General features: G+C 39.8%; 2 protein-coding genes across 2 annotated transcripts in view; one reads left to right on the top strand and one right to left on the bottom strand.

Moving 5' to 3' along the window:
• LOC132875513 (kynurenine--oxoglutarate transaminase 1-like) overlaps window positions 1-5,482 on the bottom strand; it is a 68,908-nt gene extending 63,426 nt beyond the window's left edge. The window contains exons 1-3 of the mRNA XM_060912335.1: window positions 5,232-5,482; window positions 4,997-5,116; window positions 1,776-2,000 (exon numbers count right to left, since the gene is read on the bottom strand). Coding sequence (XP_060768318.1) covers window positions 1,776-2,000; window positions 4,997-5,090 — 319 coding nt within the window. The 5' untranslated portion in view covers window positions 5,091-5,116; window positions 5,232-5,482. The remainder of the gene's footprint in view (window positions 1-1,775; window positions 2,001-4,996; window positions 5,117-5,231) is intronic.
• Window positions 5,483-5,532: 50 nt separating this feature from the next.
• Window positions 5,533-19,951, top strand: LOC132876112 (surfeit locus protein 1). The gene is made up of 9 exons (XM_060913384.1): window positions 5,533-5,696; window positions 10,867-10,936; window positions 12,906-13,033; window positions 13,405-13,487; window positions 13,583-13,774; window positions 13,922-13,994; window positions 16,275-16,437; window positions 17,177-17,258; window positions 19,296-19,951. Exons 1-9 carry the CDS (start codon window positions 5,634-5,636, stop codon window positions 19,360-19,362), a joined length of 921 nt encoding a protein of 306 aa, XP_060769367.1. The 5' UTR covers window positions 5,533-5,633; the 3' UTR covers window positions 19,363-19,951.
• Window positions 19,952-20,881: the final 930 nt, after the last annotated feature.

Raw genomic sequence — 20,881 nt, 5'->3', positions numbered from 1 at the left:
AAAGTACATCCAGTACCAGTCAGTCAAAAGTTTGGACATCACTACTCATTCATAGGTTTTTCTGGTTTTTGACGATTTTCTACATTGTAGAACAATACTGAAGAAGAAGAAACCTTTATTTATCACATGCACACTTCAAGCACAGTGAGATTCATCCTCTGCATTTAACCCATCTGAAGCAGTAAACACACGTGCACACTCCCCCAGAGCAGTGGGCAGCCATACTACAGCGCTCAGGGAGCAGTCAGGGGTTAGGTGCCTTGCTCAAGGATGCTTCAGCCCAAGGCCACCCCATGTTAACCTAACCGCATGTCTTTGAACTGTGGGAGAAACCAGAGCACCCGGAGGAAACCCACGCAGACACGGGGAGAACATGCAAACTCCACAGAAAGGCCCTCGTCGGCCACTGGGCTCGAACCCAGAACCTTCTTGCTGTGAGGCAACAGTGCTAACCACTACACCACTGTACCACCCAGACAAGACATCAAAACTGATGTACGGATGTCTTGTGAACAGAAAAAAGGGTTAAAAAAATGCTTCATGTTCAGATTCTTCAAAGTATTCAGTGTTTACCTCGATGAAGCTTTGCATGCTATTGGCATTATCTTAACCAGCTTCATGAGGTAGTCATCTGGAATGCTTTTCAATTAACAGCCGTGCCTCGTCAAAAGTAAATTAGTGCAATTTCCTGCCTTCTTAATGTGTTCGAGATCAAACAGTAAATAGTAATCAAATATACCATGCACTGAGAGGCTCTGGTTGAAATTATGGATTCTCTGAGGTGACTGGCAGAGTACTCCTTTGTGAGCGGTGCAACTGCAAAGAAAATCATACTATACCAGTCACCGAAGGGAATCCATAATTCCCGTTGCCTCTCAGCGCATGGTGTATTTGATTTATATCCCTCATCAAAAAATTCCAAACTGGAAAAGTGTTAAGATTGAATCTCAGCATAAACTCACTTGAGGCAGCCATGTTTGTCGTTTACATCGGCGCGACCTTCAACCTGCACATATGCAATGTACCATGCTATTGCCTGCATCGCTAGGCATGAATCATGATATGTAGATCTACACACACACACGCTCGTGGAGCTACAGCTGTGATTCGAGTCGGTTACTAAATTGTTATTTTTGGTATCGGACCAAGCAATAGATAAACAATTTTCTAATTCACAAAATTAGAAAGCCGTTAAAACTACTGATTTGTCTAGTTATTTTAATGTGTTCAGTTGAACATCCCCCTGGCTGAAACGTTAATGTTTTTGTTTCGATTGTATAAATGACTTCTATTTTTGTCTGTCTTTATTGTTTAAAAAAAAAAAGCCGTATGGCTTGAAATTGTGACGTCAGATCATAGTATATCCAGGATATACCATGATTGACTCACACTGTATTCTTTTCTTTTTTTTTTTTATGTCACAAGATACATTGCATCATCAATGGTGGAACTATTTTATGTCACATGAGCCATCCTTAGCCAATCACTGCACGGGAATTTTTTGATGAGGGATAGAGTAAATAATAATAAAAATAAATAAAAATACAGTAAATAGCCCTATTCCACAACTGCAGTAATCATTGTTATGCGAAGAACTAAGTAAACTAAGTAAAGAGAAATGACATCCATCATTACTTTAAGATATGAAGTGACTTAATTAATAAAAATAAAGAAAAACCATTGAATTAGGAGGAGTGTCCAAACTTCTGTCTGATGCTCCAAGTTACAAACCTGGAATCTTTAATGATTAATTCAGATTTGCACTTGTGGTTTACCTTCAGTTTTCTGCTGCACCTTTACTTGTTCCCCATGCTGAACTTTGATCTGGGCAGCATTCTGTAGAGTTGTACTGCTTTGCTTCTGTGTTGGTTTATGAATACTCTTTGGAGTTGGCTTCCTGTAATTTGTGTTCATATTATGTCCTTTTCTAGGTTCCTGGTTGTTCTTTTGCTTCTTCTTGGGTGGGCCACCTTCACGGTCACCTTTGCCTCGAAATGGAACTGAAATGAAAATTTCTTTACTGAGGAACTATACAGTCTACATTCCTAGCCAACATTATCTGGACTTCGCACACTCACCAAATGGGATGAGCGTTTTTCAAATCTCAAATGGCACTAACCCCATGTGACACCTCATTACTAAAAACACACTCGGCTAAAACTCTCAGCTATAAAGCTTATACAAATATCTAATCTTTTATGTCACACTACAACTTCTCCTGTGGTGCATAATCTGGTGAATAATGTTGTACTACCACACACTCGGTACAATCAATCAGTGCAACACTGTCACATTAGTAGTAGCAATATTTTCTGGACGCATGAATTTAAAGTGCAATGACAGAATAAGGAGTGTTAGTTGAAAAATACGGCCATCAAAAAAGTATACACCTTTTTGATGACAGCAAAAATAAATGAATACACAAAGTTGAAGTTCTGGTGTTGAGATAGCGATGCAAAAAAAAAAAAAAGGCATGCAATATGTCGGTCGGGAAAAAAAATAATGCATAGATCTCGATTCTCTCTGCATTTAGAAAAGGCAAAGCAAAATTACCAGGTTCCATTTTCTCTTTCTAAGGTTTTGTGCCCCATGTTGGTGTTGAAAACAGTTGCCCAATACTACAGCGTTTTACTTTATGCTACAAGAAAAAAAAAAGTTCCTGTCAAAAAAAAAAAACAAAAACCACAAACACATTTGCTTTGAAATGCTACATTAGTGCTCGAGGCCTTCTGATGTCTGAAGCTTTGCTTCAGTACCAAACCACAGGCCTCTTTGAAAACTGATTCTGAAGACATAAAAGTTTCAAAGGCCAAGAAAATAGTAGTTTGAGTTAGTTCGAGAGATTAGCGATACAGAGATAGTTTGTAGTTCGGGAATCAACAAAGAAATGAGGGTGTTCTCAAGTTTGAGAAGAATTTGAACTCATTAACAAATATGGTTGTCTTAATACATTACATTAATGGCATTTAGCAGACGTGCTTATCCAGAGTGACATACAACATACTCCGAGCAGTCTGAGGAGCAGTTGGGGGTTAGGTACCTTCCTCAAGGGCACTTCAGCCATTCCTGCTGGTCCAAGGAATTGAACCAGCAACCTTTTGGTCCTAAAGCTGCTTCTCGAACCTTTAGGCCATGGCTTTTAATATAAATTGCTTATAAATAACGAGTAAGAACTTAGCTTTGTCTATACCATGAAATAAAAGTAAAAGAGGCTTGCTTTTTCTTACATAATACATGTTACCAGCTGACTTTATTATTAAGAAAAATAAAAATGTTTTCAAAACACAAAGATTTCTTACATTTGGGAGAAAAGCTTCATTTTGCCATCACTAGTGTTACAGAATTGAAATGAATCAAGAATAGTTTGCAGCACCCTGAATCGTAAGGGCCGAAAGATTCTCACCTCTAAGACGATGCAAAAAATATTACAGAAACAGCTAACATGACCGTCCCAGGAAAGTAAAACATTTTGTCAAAGAAACAAAATGCAAAAATATTATACGTTGTCATTTATTTATTCAGGAAAACGAGACAATATTACAGATCTGTGAGTGGCAAAAGTAAGTGAACCTTTGCTTTCAGTATCTGGTGTGACCCCCTTGTGCAGCAATAACTGCAACTAAACGTTTGCGGTAACTGTTGACCAGTCCTGCACACCGGCTTGGAGGAATTTTAGCCAATTCCTCCGTACAGAACAGCTTCAACTCTGGGATGTTGGTGGGTTTCCTCACATGAACTGCTCGCTTCAGGTCCTTCCACAACATTTCCATTGGATTAAGGTCAGGACTTTGACTTGGCCATTCCAAAACATTAACTTTATTCTTCTTTAACCATTCTTTGGTAGAACGACTTGTGTGCTTTGGGTCGTTGTCTTGCTGCATGACCCACCTTCTCTTGAGATTCAGTTCATGGACAGATGTCCTGACATTTTCCTTTAGAACTTGCTGGTATAATTCAGAATTCATCGTTCCATCAACGATGGCAAGCCGTCCTGGCTCAGATGCAGCAAAACAGGCCCAAACCATGATACTACCACCACCATGTTTCACAGATGGGATAAGGTTCTTGTGCTGGAATGCAGTGTTTTCCGTTCTCCAAACATAACACTTCTCATTTAAACCAAAAAGTTCTATTTTGGTCTCATCCATCCACAAAACATTTTCCCAATAACCTTCTGGCTTGTCCATGTGATCTTTAGCAAATTGCAGACAAGCAGCAATGTTCTTTTTGGAGAGCAGTGGCTTTCTCCTTGCAACCCTGCCATGCACACCATTGTTGTTCAGTGTTCTCCTGATGGTGGACTCATGAACATTAGCATTAGCCAATGTGAGAGAGGCCTTCAGTTGCTTAGAAGTTACCCTGGGGTCCTTTGTGACCTCACCAACTATTACACGCCTTGCTCTTGGAGTGATCCTTGTTGGTCGACCACTCCTGGGAAGGGTAACAATGGTCTTTCTTCCATTCGTACACAATCTGTCTGACTGTGGATTGGTGGAGTCCAAACTCTTTAGAGATGGTTTTGTAACCTTTTCCAGCCTGATGAGCATCAACAATGCTTTTTCTGAGGTCCTCAGAAATCTCCTTTGTTCGTGTCATGATACACTTGCACAAACGTGTTGTGAAGATCAGACTTTGATAGATCCCTGTTCTTTAAATAAAACAGGGTGCCCACTCACACCTGACTGTCATCCCATTGACTGAAAACACCTGACTCTAATTTCACCTTCAAATTAACTGCTAATCCTAGAGGTTCACATACTTTTGCCACTCAGAGATATTCAATATTGGATCATTTTCCCTGAATAAATAAATGACCAAGTATAATATTTTTGTCTCATTTGTTTAACTGGGCTCTTTTTATCTACTTTTAGGACTTGTGTGAAAATCTGATGATGTTTTAGGTCATATTTATGCAGAAATATCGAAAATTCTAAAGGGTTCACAAACTTTCAAGCACCACTGTATGTAGACATTTAAGCATTACATGACTCCATACCATAGCCTCTTGTCTTGGGCTTCTGATCCTCAGAATGCCACTTTTTCCGGGTAAACTTTTCCAGGTACTCGTATTTGGCAGCAAGGCTGGACATCTTTAGAGAGGAAACTGTAAATAAAGCTAGATTAAAAAAAAAAAAATACAAGTTAACATGCATCCGATTTTCACAAACACTGCTCTGTAAGCGAAAATGCAACAATAAAATGATCCTACACTTGAATGTGTTGTTATTTACCTGCTTCACAGTTTATAAAGCTCCTCCACTAAGAGTAAACGTATTTCTGCATTGGATCAGTGAAGAAAAAAATCTGTCGTTACGTTTTTTTAAATCTTTTTAGATCAAACACTTAAATCGTGCCCAATTCTAAAACTTAGAACTAAACATAAACATTACGGGGTACAAAACATAAAATAAAATAAAAACTGCGAGCCTCTACAGTAACTTTAAGCTCAGACACGTGTGTCTACACCGCGCATGCGCGTACTTCCAGACGTCCCGGATATGGTTACATTAAAAACATTCCCCTTAGCGCATATCCTTATGAGGCTAATATGTGTTCTTGTTGATGTCCCATTGCTTATTCAGGTTAAGCAGGTACATAAGAGCTCATTGTGAAGAAATATTTCGTGAGTAATCATGAGTAGTTTGAGATTTATGCTGACTCTATGCAGTTGCAGCCGCAGGATCATTCGCATTAATGTAAGTCTCTTTTCATGAGTTATGACATCAGTTTGATAAACATACTCTAGTTATGAAAACTGAAGGCGTCCGACTGTAATTCACTCCGCATTCTTTACTGTTCCCTGGTTTTACTGTACTTAAATTACTGCTCAGTGGTGCGGGGAAATACGTATAAATGTTCACTTCATGCAATAACTATACTTCAAGAAAGAGCTATAAGAATAATTCATAGTGCTGGTTACCGAGATCATACTAATTCACTATTCTTAAATTCAAAATGTTTAAAATTCAGGGATATTATAGAATATAAAACTGCCTTAGTAATGTACAAAGTGAGGAATTATAAAGTACCAAGGAATATCCAAATAATGTTCTCGGATAGAGAGGGGGGCTATAATTTTAGGGGGAAATTGAAATTTAAAATTCGCAGTGCTAGGACAACGTTAAAAATGTTCAGTATTTCTATTTGTGGAGTAAAGCTATGGAACAGTTTGACTGTGGAGCTCATAAAATGTACAACTATAAACCAGTTCAAAAAAAGGTATAAGGAACAGATCTTTATGAGGTATAGGGAGGAGGAATTACAATAACATCTCATCTCATTATCTCTAGCCGCTTTATCCTTCTACAGGGTCGCAGGCAAGCTGGAGCCTATCCCAGCTGACTACGGGCGAAAGGCGGGGTACACCCTGGACAAGTCGCCAGGTCATCACAGGGCTGACACATAGACACAGACAACCATTCACACTCACATTCACACCTACGGTCAATTTAGAGTCACCAGTTAACCTAACCTGCATGTCTTTGGACTGTGGGGGAAACCGGAGCACCCGGAGGAAACCCACGCGGACACGGGGAGAACATGCAAACTCCACACAGAAAGGCCCTCGCCGGCCATGGGGCTTGAACCCAGGACCTTCTTGCTGTGAGGCGACAGCGCTAACCACTACACCACCGTGCCGCCTTACAATAACATGCTACTGATAATATAAGTCTATATATGTGGGTATGGGTACATTCGGATATATTATATAAAAAGTGAGTATTTGTGTGTGTGTGTGTGTATATATATATATATATATATATATATATATATATATATATATATATATTAGTGCATAATTGTATATAATATATAGCATAATATGCATAATTATGATATGGGCGTCTGTGTACATATGGATGTGTATAGTTATAGGTATGCGTATATGTATGTACTGTATACATGTATGTGTGTGTGTGTGTGTATATATATGATTTGATTTGGGCGATATTATACCAGGTATGTGGGTATGTTTTTTTTTTTTGTTTGTTTGTTTGTTTTTTTATTTTGCTTTCTTTTGTGTATATATAGTTTATTATGGTGGAAAGTGACGTTTGATTAACGGTGGTATAGAGGGTTAGGATTTGATAAGTTATTTACTTCTTCCTAATCCTTTCCGAACATTATTATGTTATTGCCTTGTGGCTACGCTATTCTGTTTATGACGATGTTTTGATGATTGCATTTTTTTATTTTTAGTTTTTTTTGTTTGTTTGTTTTTATATCTTCATTACTGTTCGGAATAAAGCAATCAATCAATCAAGGCGGCTATTAATCATTCAAGCTCTTCCTGGAGTGACATTTAAGCCTTGTGTTCTGTTTTTACTTAAAGTACAGCCATACTGGGGTTTTTTTCAACATGCAGTTTTGTGTGTGTGCCTGCCATCCATCCATCCATCCATCCATCTTCTACCGCTTATCCAGATCCGGGTCATGGGGGTAGCAGAGCCACCCAGACTTCCCTCTCCCCGGCCACCTCTACCAGCTCTTCCGGGTGAATACTGAGGTGTTCCCAGGCCAGCCAAGAGATGTAATCTCTCCAGCGTGTCCTGGGTCTGCCCCGGGGTCTCCCAGAAAACCTCCCTTGAGAGGCGTCCAGGGGTTCATCCTAACAAGCTGCCCAAACCACCTCAACTGACTCCTTTCGATGTGGAGGAGCAGCGGTTCTACTCTGAGTCTTTCCTGAATGACCAGGCTTCTCACCCTGTCTCTAAGCCCAGCCACCCTGCGGAGAAAACTCATTTCTACCGCTTGTATCCATGATCTCATTCTTTCGGTCACTACCCATAGCTCGTGACCATAGGTCAGAGTGGGAACGTAGATGGACCAGTAAATTGAGAGCTTTGCCTTTTGGCTCAGCTCTCTCTTTACCACACCGGACCGGTTTAGCACCCACATCACTGCTGACACTGACCCTTACAAGGGTTGCAAATTTCCATGGAAATTTTGGGAATTAACGGGAATTTTTGGGAACTTTTGGGAATTTTCAAAACCAACTTTACTTAAAAATTGATTCAAAAAAGGTCCTTTTATTCAGATTAGGATATTTCTCTGGGTCTCTGTTCTGTTCAGAAGAACATACAAGCAAAAACAAGCATGTAACTAATTAAACAACTGGGAAAATTAATAACCACCAAATGCTTTACAAAAACAATATGGGTTTTCCCTGGTACGTGGATAATGAATTAAACAATAACCTTAGACTTTGTGAGAACTTATCTTCAAAAGCAACTTTAACTCTACGTATGATTTTGAAGACTGCTTCCTGTAACTTTTTTGTTTACTAATTATACTTCAACAACTTGAATTCCTTTTTCATTTTGCAACTGGTTTGTAAACCATATGCTTGCAAATTATTGGATTAGAAGTAATGATTAGGGTACACAATGCTATTAAAACAATGACATTAAACAGCCTTGCTCCAGATTCAAAGAAAAAAGTGGCACTAATGTATTTTACAAGCAGCAAAACCTATTTCAAGACTACTAGTAATTAGAAATTTTAAATTTTACAGTTTAATATTCCTTATTATTTTATGATGTGATACCTTTGTGATTAAATCTGTAGACAAGTCTTCTAGTTTTGTAAAATTTTGTAATAAAAATGGTCAAAATTGAGTTTTTGCAAGATTTTTAGAAATCACTACTTGTTATGCAATGAGTTAGATTTCCAGTTAATTTTTACCCAAGGATACACTCTAGAAAAATAATCTGTTCAATTCAAAATTACTAGATATCTTGTCTGAGGGACACTTAATAGAAATCTATTCAAATGCAGATTCGAGAGGTCCCCAGCGCAAAAAAAAAAAAACGTATTCAAAATATGTGTAGTAGACCAAGGGATACAAGACCTTCTACACTTTTGTGGTAGGGAACTTGGGAATGCGCATTTGACCTTTGACAATTTTGACTGGATTTCTATTAAGTGTCCCTCGGACTAGTTAATTGAGATTGAGAATAATAATTTTTCACTGAAAAATCTGAATATAATACTAATATTGAAAAACTAAAAGCCTTTTATTAATTGGCCTTTAGCAATATCTCCTATTCTAAATGAGCACAAAACAGTGCATAATTGAAAGAAAGGCTTAACATGGGTTTTAATTTGTTTTTCTGGGTGATGAAATGTTTTAAAATGTTTAAAACAAAAATGCCAAAATTGAAATTTCCCAATATTCCCGGGCCCTTCAAAATTCCCAGAAACTTTCCACCCCTTTGCAACCCTACCCCTTACCCTCACTCGTGAACAAAACCCCGAGACACTTAAACTCTTCCACTTTAGGTAGCAACTCCCCCCGACCCGAAGTAGGCACTCCACCCATTTCCGGCTGAGTGGCATGGCCACGGAACTTGGAGGTGCTGAGCCTCATCCCAGCCGCTTTGCACTCGGCTGCAAACCGAGTGTGTGCTTTATGTATGCGCTTAATTTTATTTATTGAACATGGGGGGGGGGGAGGTTTTACAGACTCTAGAGTTTATGGTTTAAACCGAATTGTGAGGAAAAAATAAAACAAACAAAAAAATGAAGCATCTTCTACTGTTTTTGCCCATCTGCCTCAGAGTTAGACATTATGTATTCTGACATGCTTTTCTGCTCAACATGTTTGTAAAGAGTGGTTATTTGGGTTACTGTAGCTTTCCTGTCAGTGAAGCGGAAGCCTTTGTTGCATGTACACTCAAGCACAGTGAAATTCCTTTTCTGCATTTAACCCATCTGAAGCAGTGAATGCGTACATGCACACACGCATACCCAGAGCAGTGGGCAGCTATGCTACAGCACCTAGGGAGCAGTTGGGGATTAGGTGCCTTGCTCAAGGCACCTAATGATATGCCATGATACAGAGGAAGGGGAAAGTGCTGTTCATTCACTCAACTCCCCTCAGATGTTTCCTGCCGGTCCTGGGAATCAAACCAGCGACCCTTTAGGCCCAAGGCTGCTTCTCTAACCTTAGGCCATGGCTGCCCCCGTGGCCTTGGCAAGAGACTTACATTAATGTGAAGCAGTCTGGCTACGCTCCTCTGACCTCTCATCAGTAAGGGGTTTCCACCAGTAGAACTGCCCCTCACTGGATGTTTTTGGTTTTTCACACCATTCTGTGTAAACTTTAGAGACTGTGTGTGAAAATCCCAGGAGGTCAACAGTTTATGAAATGCTCAAACCAACCTATTGCACTAACATCCATGCCATGGCCTTGTTCCATGTACAAAACACAAGGATTAAATGGTCAGTTCAACAAATTCACAACTTGTACTAATTTAGACACGCCCGTATAAGTATAGATAGTTTGCTGTTAATGATACTATAAGTAGTTATTTTTTATGTGAGTAATGCATGTGAATCCATGGAACATGCATTTCTCTTTGACAAGCCTTTGTTTAGACCTAGTTAATACTTCAGTCAGTAAATTTGATCATAATATTAGCTACGTTTATGTACAGAATGAAATTTTACAGAAGGATGCCTTCATACGCATCACTTGTCCACTGATTTATGTAATTAAAAAAAAAATCCACATGAACAAAGTTCTGCTTTCAACACAACCAGAAATTTTATAAATGCGATCGCTCAGATTAAGCTTGAAGTTCATTTAAAGCCCGTATGCTAGCTTTCCTTTTTTGTTTTTGTTTATTTTTATTGCTTTTTGTCATAGAAAATATATTTGACATGCAACTGTTGAAAATTGTGCCTTGACATTGTACCAATATTGCGTGAAAATAAAATTATGAAAAAAGTTTTATTGGGCCTGTAAATAAACCATCAGACATTCAGCCAATGAAATGTCCATTTCATCCTCTGTTATAACGTTCATTGCCTTTTTTTTGTATCGGTTTACATTTGTTCACAGTTCATATTTTGTTTTTCTAGGCACAATCACTCACTCCCTCAAGGAATCTTTTCCACAGGTCACGACAAGACCTCCTTAAACATGAACGTGGTAAGAATGGCTGTCTGGACAGTGGTCATGTTCTTTGCCTTGGAATAATTTTTCTTCAGGTTGTCTTCCTGTTTCTTCCTGTTTAGAGAGGAATAAGAAGTGTTTTATATATATTTGGTAACACAGTACACTTGGGGTGGCACGGTGGTGTAGTGGTTAGCACTGTTGCCTCACAGCAAGAAGGTCCAGGTTCGAGCCCCATGGCCGGCGAGGGCCTTTCTGTGCGGAGTTTGCATGTTCTCCCCGTGTCCGCGTGGGTTTCCTCCGGGTGCTCCGGTTTCCCCCACAGTCCAAAGACATGCAGGTTAGGTTAACTGGTGACTCTAAATTGACCGTAGGTGTGAATGTGAGTGTGAATGGTTGTCTGTGTCTATGTGTCAGCCCTGTGATGACCTGGCGACTTGTCCAGGGTGTACCCCGCCTTTCGCCCGTAGTCAGCTGGGATAGGCTCCAGCTTGCCTGCGACCCTGTAGAACAGGATAAAGCGGCTAGAGATAATGAGATGAGATGAATGAGACCGTACACTTGTCCAGGTCTAAAAGTTCATATGAGGCAATAAGTGGTCTGTTCACTAAGGCAGCATGATATCCAGTTCAATTACATTTTATCTGAAGAGTGCTTTTAACCGTAGACATTGTCACAGTTCAGCTTTTCAAAAATCCAGATGTAAATTTAGATTCAGTGAATAAGACAGAGGTGACAGTGGCAAGGAAAAAGTCCCTGAGACTGCAAGAGGAACCAGACTCGAAAGGGAACATACAATCTTCTGGGTGACATCAGAATGTGACATTATAAATCATTTACTCTTCTATAACTCTCCTATAAAGTTAAACAGTACTAAGTGTGCTGAAAGAATGTTCAGTACAAGCATATTGTGACTAAGTGTCCTGGAAAGGGCACAGAACAGTCTTTACGGTTATAGCACTAGTTTTTAGGTACAAGTCTACAGTATCCAGCTGAGATGAGGATGATGTTTGCACATGAACAGTTTTTGGGAATTGCGAAACTTTAGCGCTACAAAAAAAAAAAAATATATATATATATATATATATATATATATATATATATATATATATATATATATATATATATATATATATATATATAAATTAGTCAATTGGGGTGAAGGATCCTTTGTTAAGTTGGATTAAGAGTTATCTTTCTGGCTGTAAGCAACGCGTGGTTATAGATGGCCAGTCATCTGATTGGGCAAGCATAAATGCCGGTGTGTCTCAGGGTTCAGTACTTGGCCCACTACTCTTTTTGATTTATATCAATGATATTTCAGAAAATCTTCAGTCTGATTGTCTGCTATATGCTGATGACACCTCCTTGTTTAATATAGTAGACGATCCTGATGGTAGTGCATTTAAATTGAATTGTGATCTTGCGCAAATTAGAGATTGGGCAAGTCGTTGGCTCGTTTCTATCAACCCTACTAAAACCAAGTGTATGACATTTTCAGTCAAATGGCTAAAAGTGCTCCACCCTGATCTTTTTTTCAACAATGACATAATTAATGAAGTTTTACAGCACACTCATCTGGGTGTTACGTTAACTAGCAACCTCTCCTGGCGGCCACACATTCTTAACGTGTATGAGAAAGCATGTAAAAGAGTTAACATGCTTAAGGGCATCAAATTTAAGGTCGATTGGAAAAACTCTGGATCAACTCTATAAATCAGTGATTAGACCAATAATGGAATATGCTGATGTGGTATGGGATGGTTGCATGCAATGCGAGAGCGATCTCCTTGAACACGTCCAATACAAAGCTGCTCTCTAAATACAGTATTTTATCTTTCTAAAGAAGTATTTTATAATAATCCGGGTTGTCCAGATATCGCAATGCGTTGTGTCACTATGTATCATTAATACCCCTAGTTCTTATTGTGAATTCCCAGTAGTAAATGGAAAAGTGACAGCACAATATTTGCTCTTTGAGTTCAGCTTCCGATCTGTTTTACAGTTAAATCTGCAATCAAGTGTCAGCAGTTCAAATCCACTGTTGTCCAGGAAGAACAGAGTGAGGATTCCATACTGAAATGGTTTCTGCTGTTGATCCCTCTCACCACCTTTGGCCTTGGAACCTGGCAGGTAATTCCTTCACTATGTTCACCCTAATAAATTATATTGCTTAGGAATGCGTTGGTGTGGTTGGTATCGGTTCTGTGGAAGTGTTTCTAGCATTTCATGTAGGTTCCCTCCAGGTTCTTCGGTTTCCTCCTACCTCTCTCAACATTATGAAAGGTGGATTGGCTACTCTGAATTGCCCTAGGTGTGAATGATCATGTGACTGGTACCTTGTGATGGACTGGGTGTGATCCCGCATCATTATCAAGTGTTCTTGGGATAGGTTCTGGACCCAGTGCAATCTGACCAGGATCAATCTGATCCTCAGGTTACTGAAGATGAGTGAATGGTTGTGATTGAACGGTTTGTGTTAATAGCATTTTATATATTTAAAGGTAAAGCGGAGGCAATGGAAGCTAAAGCTGATCGAAGATCTTCATATATTGACGACTGCCGATCCAATCCCACTACCCACAGAGTGAGTTAGGGCAATTTTTATTCCATACCTTCAAAATTGGTCGCAAAGTCTTATTCATACAAGTTGGATGTACTGTAAATGTTTATATGCTGTAGTCCTGCAGAGTTGAAGGATCTCGAGTACCGGCGCGTGAAGGTCCGTGGCTGGTTCGATCACTCTCTGGAGTTGTACATCCTGCCCCGTTCGCTAGTGGATCCTGAGAGAGAAGCCCGAGACGCAGGCAGACTGTCATCCAGTGCAGAGAGTGGAGCTAACGTTATCACCCCGTTCCACTGTACTGATCTAGGGTGTGTATCAACATACACGACATCTAGCTTCTCTGTTTCAAATACCATACATTATTACTTAAAAAGAATTCATTAGAATGCTTTGCTAAGAAACAAATTTGAGAAATCAGAATTATTTTCAGTTATTTCACCCTTTTTATTCCTCAGGATTACCATCTTGGTGAATCGAGGTTATGTACCCAAAAATAAAATTAGACCAGAAACGAGGATGAAGGGGCAGGTAAATAAACTGTTTTTTTTTTTTTTACTTTATTAATGGTGTTCACTCGGTCATGGCTTGAAATTTTTATTGCTCACCAATAATAGGTGTTAGAAGTTACAGTGGTGCTTGAAAGTTTGTGAACCCTTTAGAATTTTCTATATTTCTGCATAAATATGACATAAAACTTAAGATTTTCACACAAGTCCTAAAAGTAGATAAAGAGAACCCAGTTAAACAAATGAGACAAAAGTATTATACTTGCTCATTTATTTATTGATGGAAATGATCCAATATTACATATCTGTAAGCGGCAAAAGTATGTGAACCTCTAGGATTAGCAGTTAATTTGAAGGTGATATTAGAGTCAGGTGTTTTCAATCAATGGGATGATAATCAGGTGTGAGTGGGCACCCTGTTTTATTTAAAGAACAGGGATCTATCAAAGTCTGATCTTCACAACAAATGTTTGTGGAAGTGTATCATGGCACAAACAAAGGAGATTTCTGAGGACCTCAGAAAAAGCGTTGTTGATGCTCATCAGGCTGGAAAAGGTTACAAAACCATCTCTAAAGAGTTTGGACTCCACCAGTCCACAGTCAGACAGATTGTGTACAAATGGAGGAAATTCAAGACCAGTGTTGCCCTCTCCAGGAGTGGTCGACCAACAAAGATCACTCCAAGAGCAAGGCGTGTAATAGTCGGTGAGGTCACAAAGGACCCCGGGGTCACTTCTAAGCAACTGAAGGCCCCTCTCACATTGGCTAATGTTAATGTTCATGAGTCCACCATCAAGAGAACACTGAACAACAATGGTGTGCATGGCAGGGTTGCAAGGAGAAAGCCACTGCTCTCCAAAAAGAACATTGCTGCTCGTCTGCAGTTTGCTAAAGATCACGTGGACAAGCCAGAAGGCTATTGGAAAAATGTTTTGTGGATGGATGAGACCAAAATAGAACTTTTTGGTTTAAATGAGAAGTGTTATGTTTGGAGAACGGAAAACACTGCATTCCAGCATAAGAACCTTATCCCATCTGTGAAACATGGTGGTGGTAGTCTCATGGTTTAGGCCTGTTTTGCTGCATCTGGGCCAGGACGCCTTGACATCGTTGATGAAACAATGAATTCTGAATTATACCAGTGAATTCTAAAGGAAAATGTCAGGACATCTGTCCATGAACTGAATCTCAAGAGAAGGTGGGTCATGCAGCAAGACAACGACCCTAAGCATACAACTCGTTCTACCAAAGAATGGTTAAAGAAGAATAAAGTTAATGTTTTGGAATGGCCAAGTCAAAGTCCTGACCTTAATCCAATCGAAATGTTGTGGAAGGACCTGAAGCAAGCAGTTCATGTGAGGAAACCCACCAACATCCCAGAGTTGAAGCTGTTCTGTACAGAGGAACGGGCTAAAATTCCTCCAAGCCGGTGTGCAGGACTGATCAACAGTTACCGCAAACGTTTAGTTGCAGTTATTGTTGCACAAGGGGGTCACACCAGATACTGAAAGCAAAGGTTCACATACTTTTGCCACTCACAGATATGTAATCTCATCTCATTATCTCTAGCCGCTTTATCCTTCTACAGGGCTGCAGGCAAGCTGGAGCCTATCCCAGCTGACTACGGGCGAAAGGCGGGGTACACCCTGGACAAGTCGCCAGATCATCACAGGGCTGACACATAGACACAGACAACCATTCACACTCACATTCACACCTACGGTCAGTTTAGAGTCACCAGTTAACCTAGCCTGCATGTCTTTGGACTGTGGGGGAAACCGGAGCACCCGGAGGAAACCCACGCGGACACGGGGAGAACATGCAAACTCCACACAGAAAGGCCCTCGCTGGCCCCGGGGCTCGAACCCGGACCTTCTTGCTGTGAGGCGACAGCGCTAACCACTACACCACCGTGCCGCCCAGATATGTAATATTGGATCATTTTCCTGAATAAATAAATGACAACGTATAATATTTTTGTCTCATTTGTTTAACTGGGTTCTCTTTATCTACTTTAGGACTTGTGTGAAAATCTCATGATGATTTAGGTCATATTTATGCAGAAATATAGAAAATTCTAAAGGGTTCACAAACTTTCAGGCACCACTGTACATACATCCCAAATGTCACCATGTTCTGGGGTTAAATACTGAGCTCTGGTTATTGTCGATTGTCATGTGAGAGAAACTGGAAAGAAAAATGCTATGCTGAAGAAATGCCCATGTGCAAAGAGAGATTTTACTGACAGCGCATATACACACCATGTTTGTGTAACTGAGCGTTTTTTCTGTTTCATTTGAAGGTGACAGATGAAGTAGACTTGGTGGGTGTGGTGCGTTTGACAGAGCAGCGCAAGCCGTTTGTCCCCAAGAACAACGTGGAGGCGAATCGGTGGCACTACCGCGACTTGGAGGCCATGGCGAAAGCAACTGATGCCGAAGAGATCTTCATCGATGCTGTGTTGGGTCAGAGTTCCTTTTTAATTACACTTATCTGCTTATACACGCAAATACTCTGTGGTTCCTCACAAGTAACCAAAAGGTTGAAAAACCTGGATTTCCAGAGAGCCTCTTTTCAGTCTTGAGCAAGAATATGCTTCCTAACTTGATACTTGTCGGATATGCAATAACCAGTTGGAAGAATTTCGTAGGCCTTTTGTTGATATTGATGTAGTACAATGATTATTTTCCCATTCTAATTACGTTTTCATCAGTTCAGCAAATAGACTTCCGTCAACTTTATTAGGAACATCTGCACATTCATGCAGGTATCTAATCAGCCAATCATGTGGCAGCAGCTTAATTCAAGAGGTCAAGAGCTTCAGGAAATGTCCACGTCAAACTTCAGAGTGAAGAAATGTGAGCTCTGTGACTTTAATCATGGCATAGTTGTTGGTATCAGATGGGCTGGTTTGAGTATTTCAGAAACTGCTGATCTCCTGGGAAGTTCACACACACACAACAGTCTGTATATGATACGATATTCAGTTGTCTGATGATATCAATGGTCATATCGTGATGATGATAATTTATCGATATATTGCCCAGCCTTACTTACCATCTTGTTTTATTTGACTTCCTGTCATGTAGTTTTCAGTTTTTAGTCACATCTGGAATGGTTTCGATTTCCTTTGCTCACATTTACTGGATAATGAATGAAGTGAATGATAATGACACCAAATGTAAATCCTAACTTCCCATACAGAAAGTACAATACCAGGAGGACCAATAGGAGGCCAGACAAGAGTAACACTGCGCAATGAACACATGCAGTACATCATTACATGGTGAGTCAGCAACTGCCACCACATTTGTAAGATTCTGCTTTTCCCCTGCTTTAACTTTGGGAATGAGATGCAGGCAGGCCAAAGACCTGGAAAAATATAGTTTACTGGAACATCTGAAACACACCCAAGACATAATTATTTCAGTTTGAATTACAGAACTCTCCATTATAATGTATATTTTGTATTATTTTATCCAAATTCACTGGATATGAGCAGTCGCGTGCTCTGATTGGCTGCTCTGCTATTAGGCTGTCAGCTCATATACCATGAGTGGAGAAAAACAGAATGGCGGAGCATGTTGCTAAACCAGCAGAGGATGAAATAAAAACTACTCAAAAACAAAACTCCCCCAAAAAAAGGGCAACAAAATATGTAATAAAAGTATTTGATGGTAAGAACGTATCTTTTTAATTTTTCAAGAATTATTATTGCATTTTTCACAAATTTGCTACTGTCATTTTGCCGGTTTGTTTACAATCTTCATCTTTAAGCATTAAAATTTGTTGCCTTTTTTTTTTTTTTTTTTTTTAAGACTGGTTCAAAAGCTCAGAGAAGTTTGAAAATTACATAACTGAAATGTCCAAGGAAGAATTAAATGCCTAAAGCTATTCTATACCTCAGCACGACAGCAAGATGGAACTTTCTCCAAAAAAACACTAAAGCCTAGGTCACAACCGGACGTACGATTTTTTTTGGCCGTGCGATTTTTAGCGTTTCCCAAATCGCTGCGGTTTTTTTGTTCATGGAGAAAGACGCACGTTGGCCGTAAGTTTGTCTTGCAACCTGAAAAAAACGTAAGCGCCCGTAGAGTTTGTTTGACATGACAAAGAACCTCTGTGGCTGGTCTGCGGCCAGTCTACGGCTCGAAAATCAGCACGTCACACGCGCGCCCTCTTTGCGTTTTTTGCACGTAGACCGGCCGTAGGAGCACGTACGGCCGGTTGTGACCGAGGCATAAAGTAAATTCATGCAGCCATCGATAGGTTTTTAAGAAGTCCGCCTAAGCGGAAATAATCATACGAAACATGACAAAGTTTTTATTTATTGAATTTGCAAAAAATTAAAACGGTTTTTCTCAAAATCCTGTGAATGTGGACACAAGTTATTCCACTCAATCTTATCGTACACGGCTTATGGCCGACGAGGTGCGTATCAGCACACATACAACTCAATTTCATGGAATAATTGTTAATTATATCCCTCATAAAAAATTCCCGTGCAGGGATTGGCCAAGGATGGCTCCTGTGCCATAAAATAGTTCCACCATTGATTAAGCAATGTTTCCTGTGATGTCAGAAAAAAAAAAAGGATATGGTGCCAGTCGATACACCATGAACTGACGTCACCATTTCAAGCTCTTTGGCCAACTCAAGTTGCAGCTGTAGCTCCGCAAGCGTGTGTGTGTGTGTATCTACGGATCATGATACATTGCACCTGTGCAGGTTGAAGGTCGTGCTGATGTAAACAACAAACATGGCTGCCTCCAGTGAGTTTATGCGAAGATTCAATCTGAGACAAAAGTTAAATGTTAACACTTCGTTTGGAAGTTTCTGAGGAAGGATATAAATCAAATATACCAGGCACTGAGAGGCTCTGGTTGAAATTAGGGATTCTTTTCGGTGACTGGCTGCGTCCCTCACAAAATAGTGCTTTGCCAGTCACCAAAGAGAATCCCTGATTTCAACCGGAGCCTCTTCGTGCCTGGTATATTAATTATTACAATAATCTAGTCCTCCCTAGGAACACATAGCAATGATGTTGGCCTGTCTTGCTTTATTTTAAACTAAGGCCATATTAAGTCTTGAACATTCAAGGATTTAAAAAAAAAAAAAATTCTGAAAACCCTTAATCTACGTTTAGCTTCATGTCAACTTGTTTGGCCGCCTTTTCAAGGTGTATTACACTGAAAAAAACAGACTTCCCACATTAAAAGCAGTTTAAGAATTTAATAAACGTGGTCTACAATGGAGCATGAAACAGTATAGGAAGTAATATCCAAGCAGTATATGAGATTTCAAAGATGTTTTCTTTTCCTAGGTACGGACTGTGTGCTGCTACTTCCTACATGTGGTATGCAAAATTCATCAAACGCCTTAGCTTATGAAACCAGTTTTTGTACAGACCATGGTGTAAAAACACTGGATTTTTTTAAAAAGTTGGTGGTCAAGTACGTGAGTGAACCAATTCTTTAAGCTCCTGACCGAAACCAGCATTTTGGGTTTTTTTGTTAATTTTGAACACAGCTCCAACACCTTTTGGAGTACTCAGAGTAATTCTTAAAACTGTAGTAACCCTGCCCAGCTTAGGATTGATTTCTCCTGCTGCAACACCTCAAACTCTATCTTATCTACTGCTTCTACAAGGTTCAGTGGTTAATAATTTTGGATTTCTTAGTACTACGGAGATTTGAACTTGCAACTTTCCAAGCTGTCATTGCTGGGCTCTTGAACAAGGCTCTTAACCCTCAGCTGACAAGTACCTCTGGATAAGGGAGTTTACCAGAAGAGTTGATTGAGCCTTCCTGCTCTTGAATTCTCTCCTCATTCTTCCCTGATGTGTTTTCTTTATTCACTCTAAACTTATCTAATAGGAAAGAATATTTATACAGGGCAGCAGTATTCAATGACTAGAGTTAGAAATTGTTTAAGAACACTTGATTCTCTGTGGCACCAAATAAAGTTTGCTTTTGTTGAGATGTAGCCCCTTTTCTTTATTATGTAGATAAATACTTGATCTTTGTGGCTGAAGTTACAAAAAGTATTCCACTGTTCTATTAATGCATATATGGGGAAGCCAAGAGTGAGAGTCCTAAAATACAAAAGTTTATATTAAGGATTATGGTTAAAATGAAAACGGCACAGTAAACAAATCAAGCTGTGGTATCCTGGCCACTAGTGGTTTCCACAACACTTTGTTCTTAAACCAGTTTTATGCCACTGAATTATACCATCTGTGGTCAGAAACTGGGTTAAGCCCACCATAACTTTTTCAAATTAAAGAGGACCACTTGAACAGTTATTCAAAGTCACCTTGCTAGTCTTAAGTTTAGCTTCAAAATGCTAAGAATTATTTAAACCAGTTTTGTACTTTACATCATCAGGACCAGGTACTTCATTTCAATCATTGCTTTATAACTTGATGTACTGATCAAAAATGCCCATTGTACAATTTTCTGTTTTATCAATAATGGTTACACCCCCGGGGCGGCACGGTGGTGTAGTGGTTAGCACTGTCGCCTCACAGCAAGAAGGTCTGGGTTCAAGCCCCGTGGCCAGCGAGGGCCTTTCTGTGTGGAGTTTGCATGTTCTCCCCGTGTCCGCGTGGGTTTCCCCCACAATCCAAAGACATGCAGGTTAGGTTAACTGGTGACTCTAAATTGACCGTAGGTGTGAATGTGAGTGTGACTGGTTGTCTGTGTCAGCCCTGTGATGGCCTGGCGACTTGTCCAGGGTGTACCCCGTCTTTCACCCGTAGTCAGCTGGGATAGGCTCCAGCTTGCCTGCGACCCTGTAGAACAGGACAAAGCGGCTACAGATAATGAGATGAGTTACACCCCCCAATCTATAGAGTGCATCAGTTTACTTTTGCCAGATGACAAATTTAAGATCACCAAACAAAGCACC

The sequence above is a fragment of the Neoarius graeffei genome, chromosome 28, assembly GCF_027579695.1.
Source record: "Neoarius graeffei isolate fNeoGra1 chromosome 28, fNeoGra1.pri, whole genome shotgun sequence".
NCBI lineage: Eukaryota > Metazoa > Chordata > Actinopteri > Siluriformes > Ariidae > Neoarius > Neoarius graeffei.
This window is presented reverse-complemented; position numbering and strand designations above follow the sequence as displayed.

What these genes read in the sequence shown, in the direction of transcription:
- LOC132876112 (XM_060913384.1), top strand. Translation starts at nt 5,634, where the DNA reads ATGAGTAGTTTGAGATTTATGCTGACTCTATGCAGTTGCAGCCGCAGG. An exon ending in GCAGGATCATTCGCATTAAT is followed by an intron (nt 5,697 to 10,866) that starts GTAAGTCTCTTT and finishes TTGTTTTTCTAG; the next exon opens with GCACAATCACTCACTCCCTC. An exon ending in CCAATCCCACTACCCACAGA is followed by an intron (nt 13,488 to 13,582) that starts GTGAGTTAGGGC and finishes TATATGCTGTAG; the next exon opens with TCCTGCAGAGTTGAAGGATC.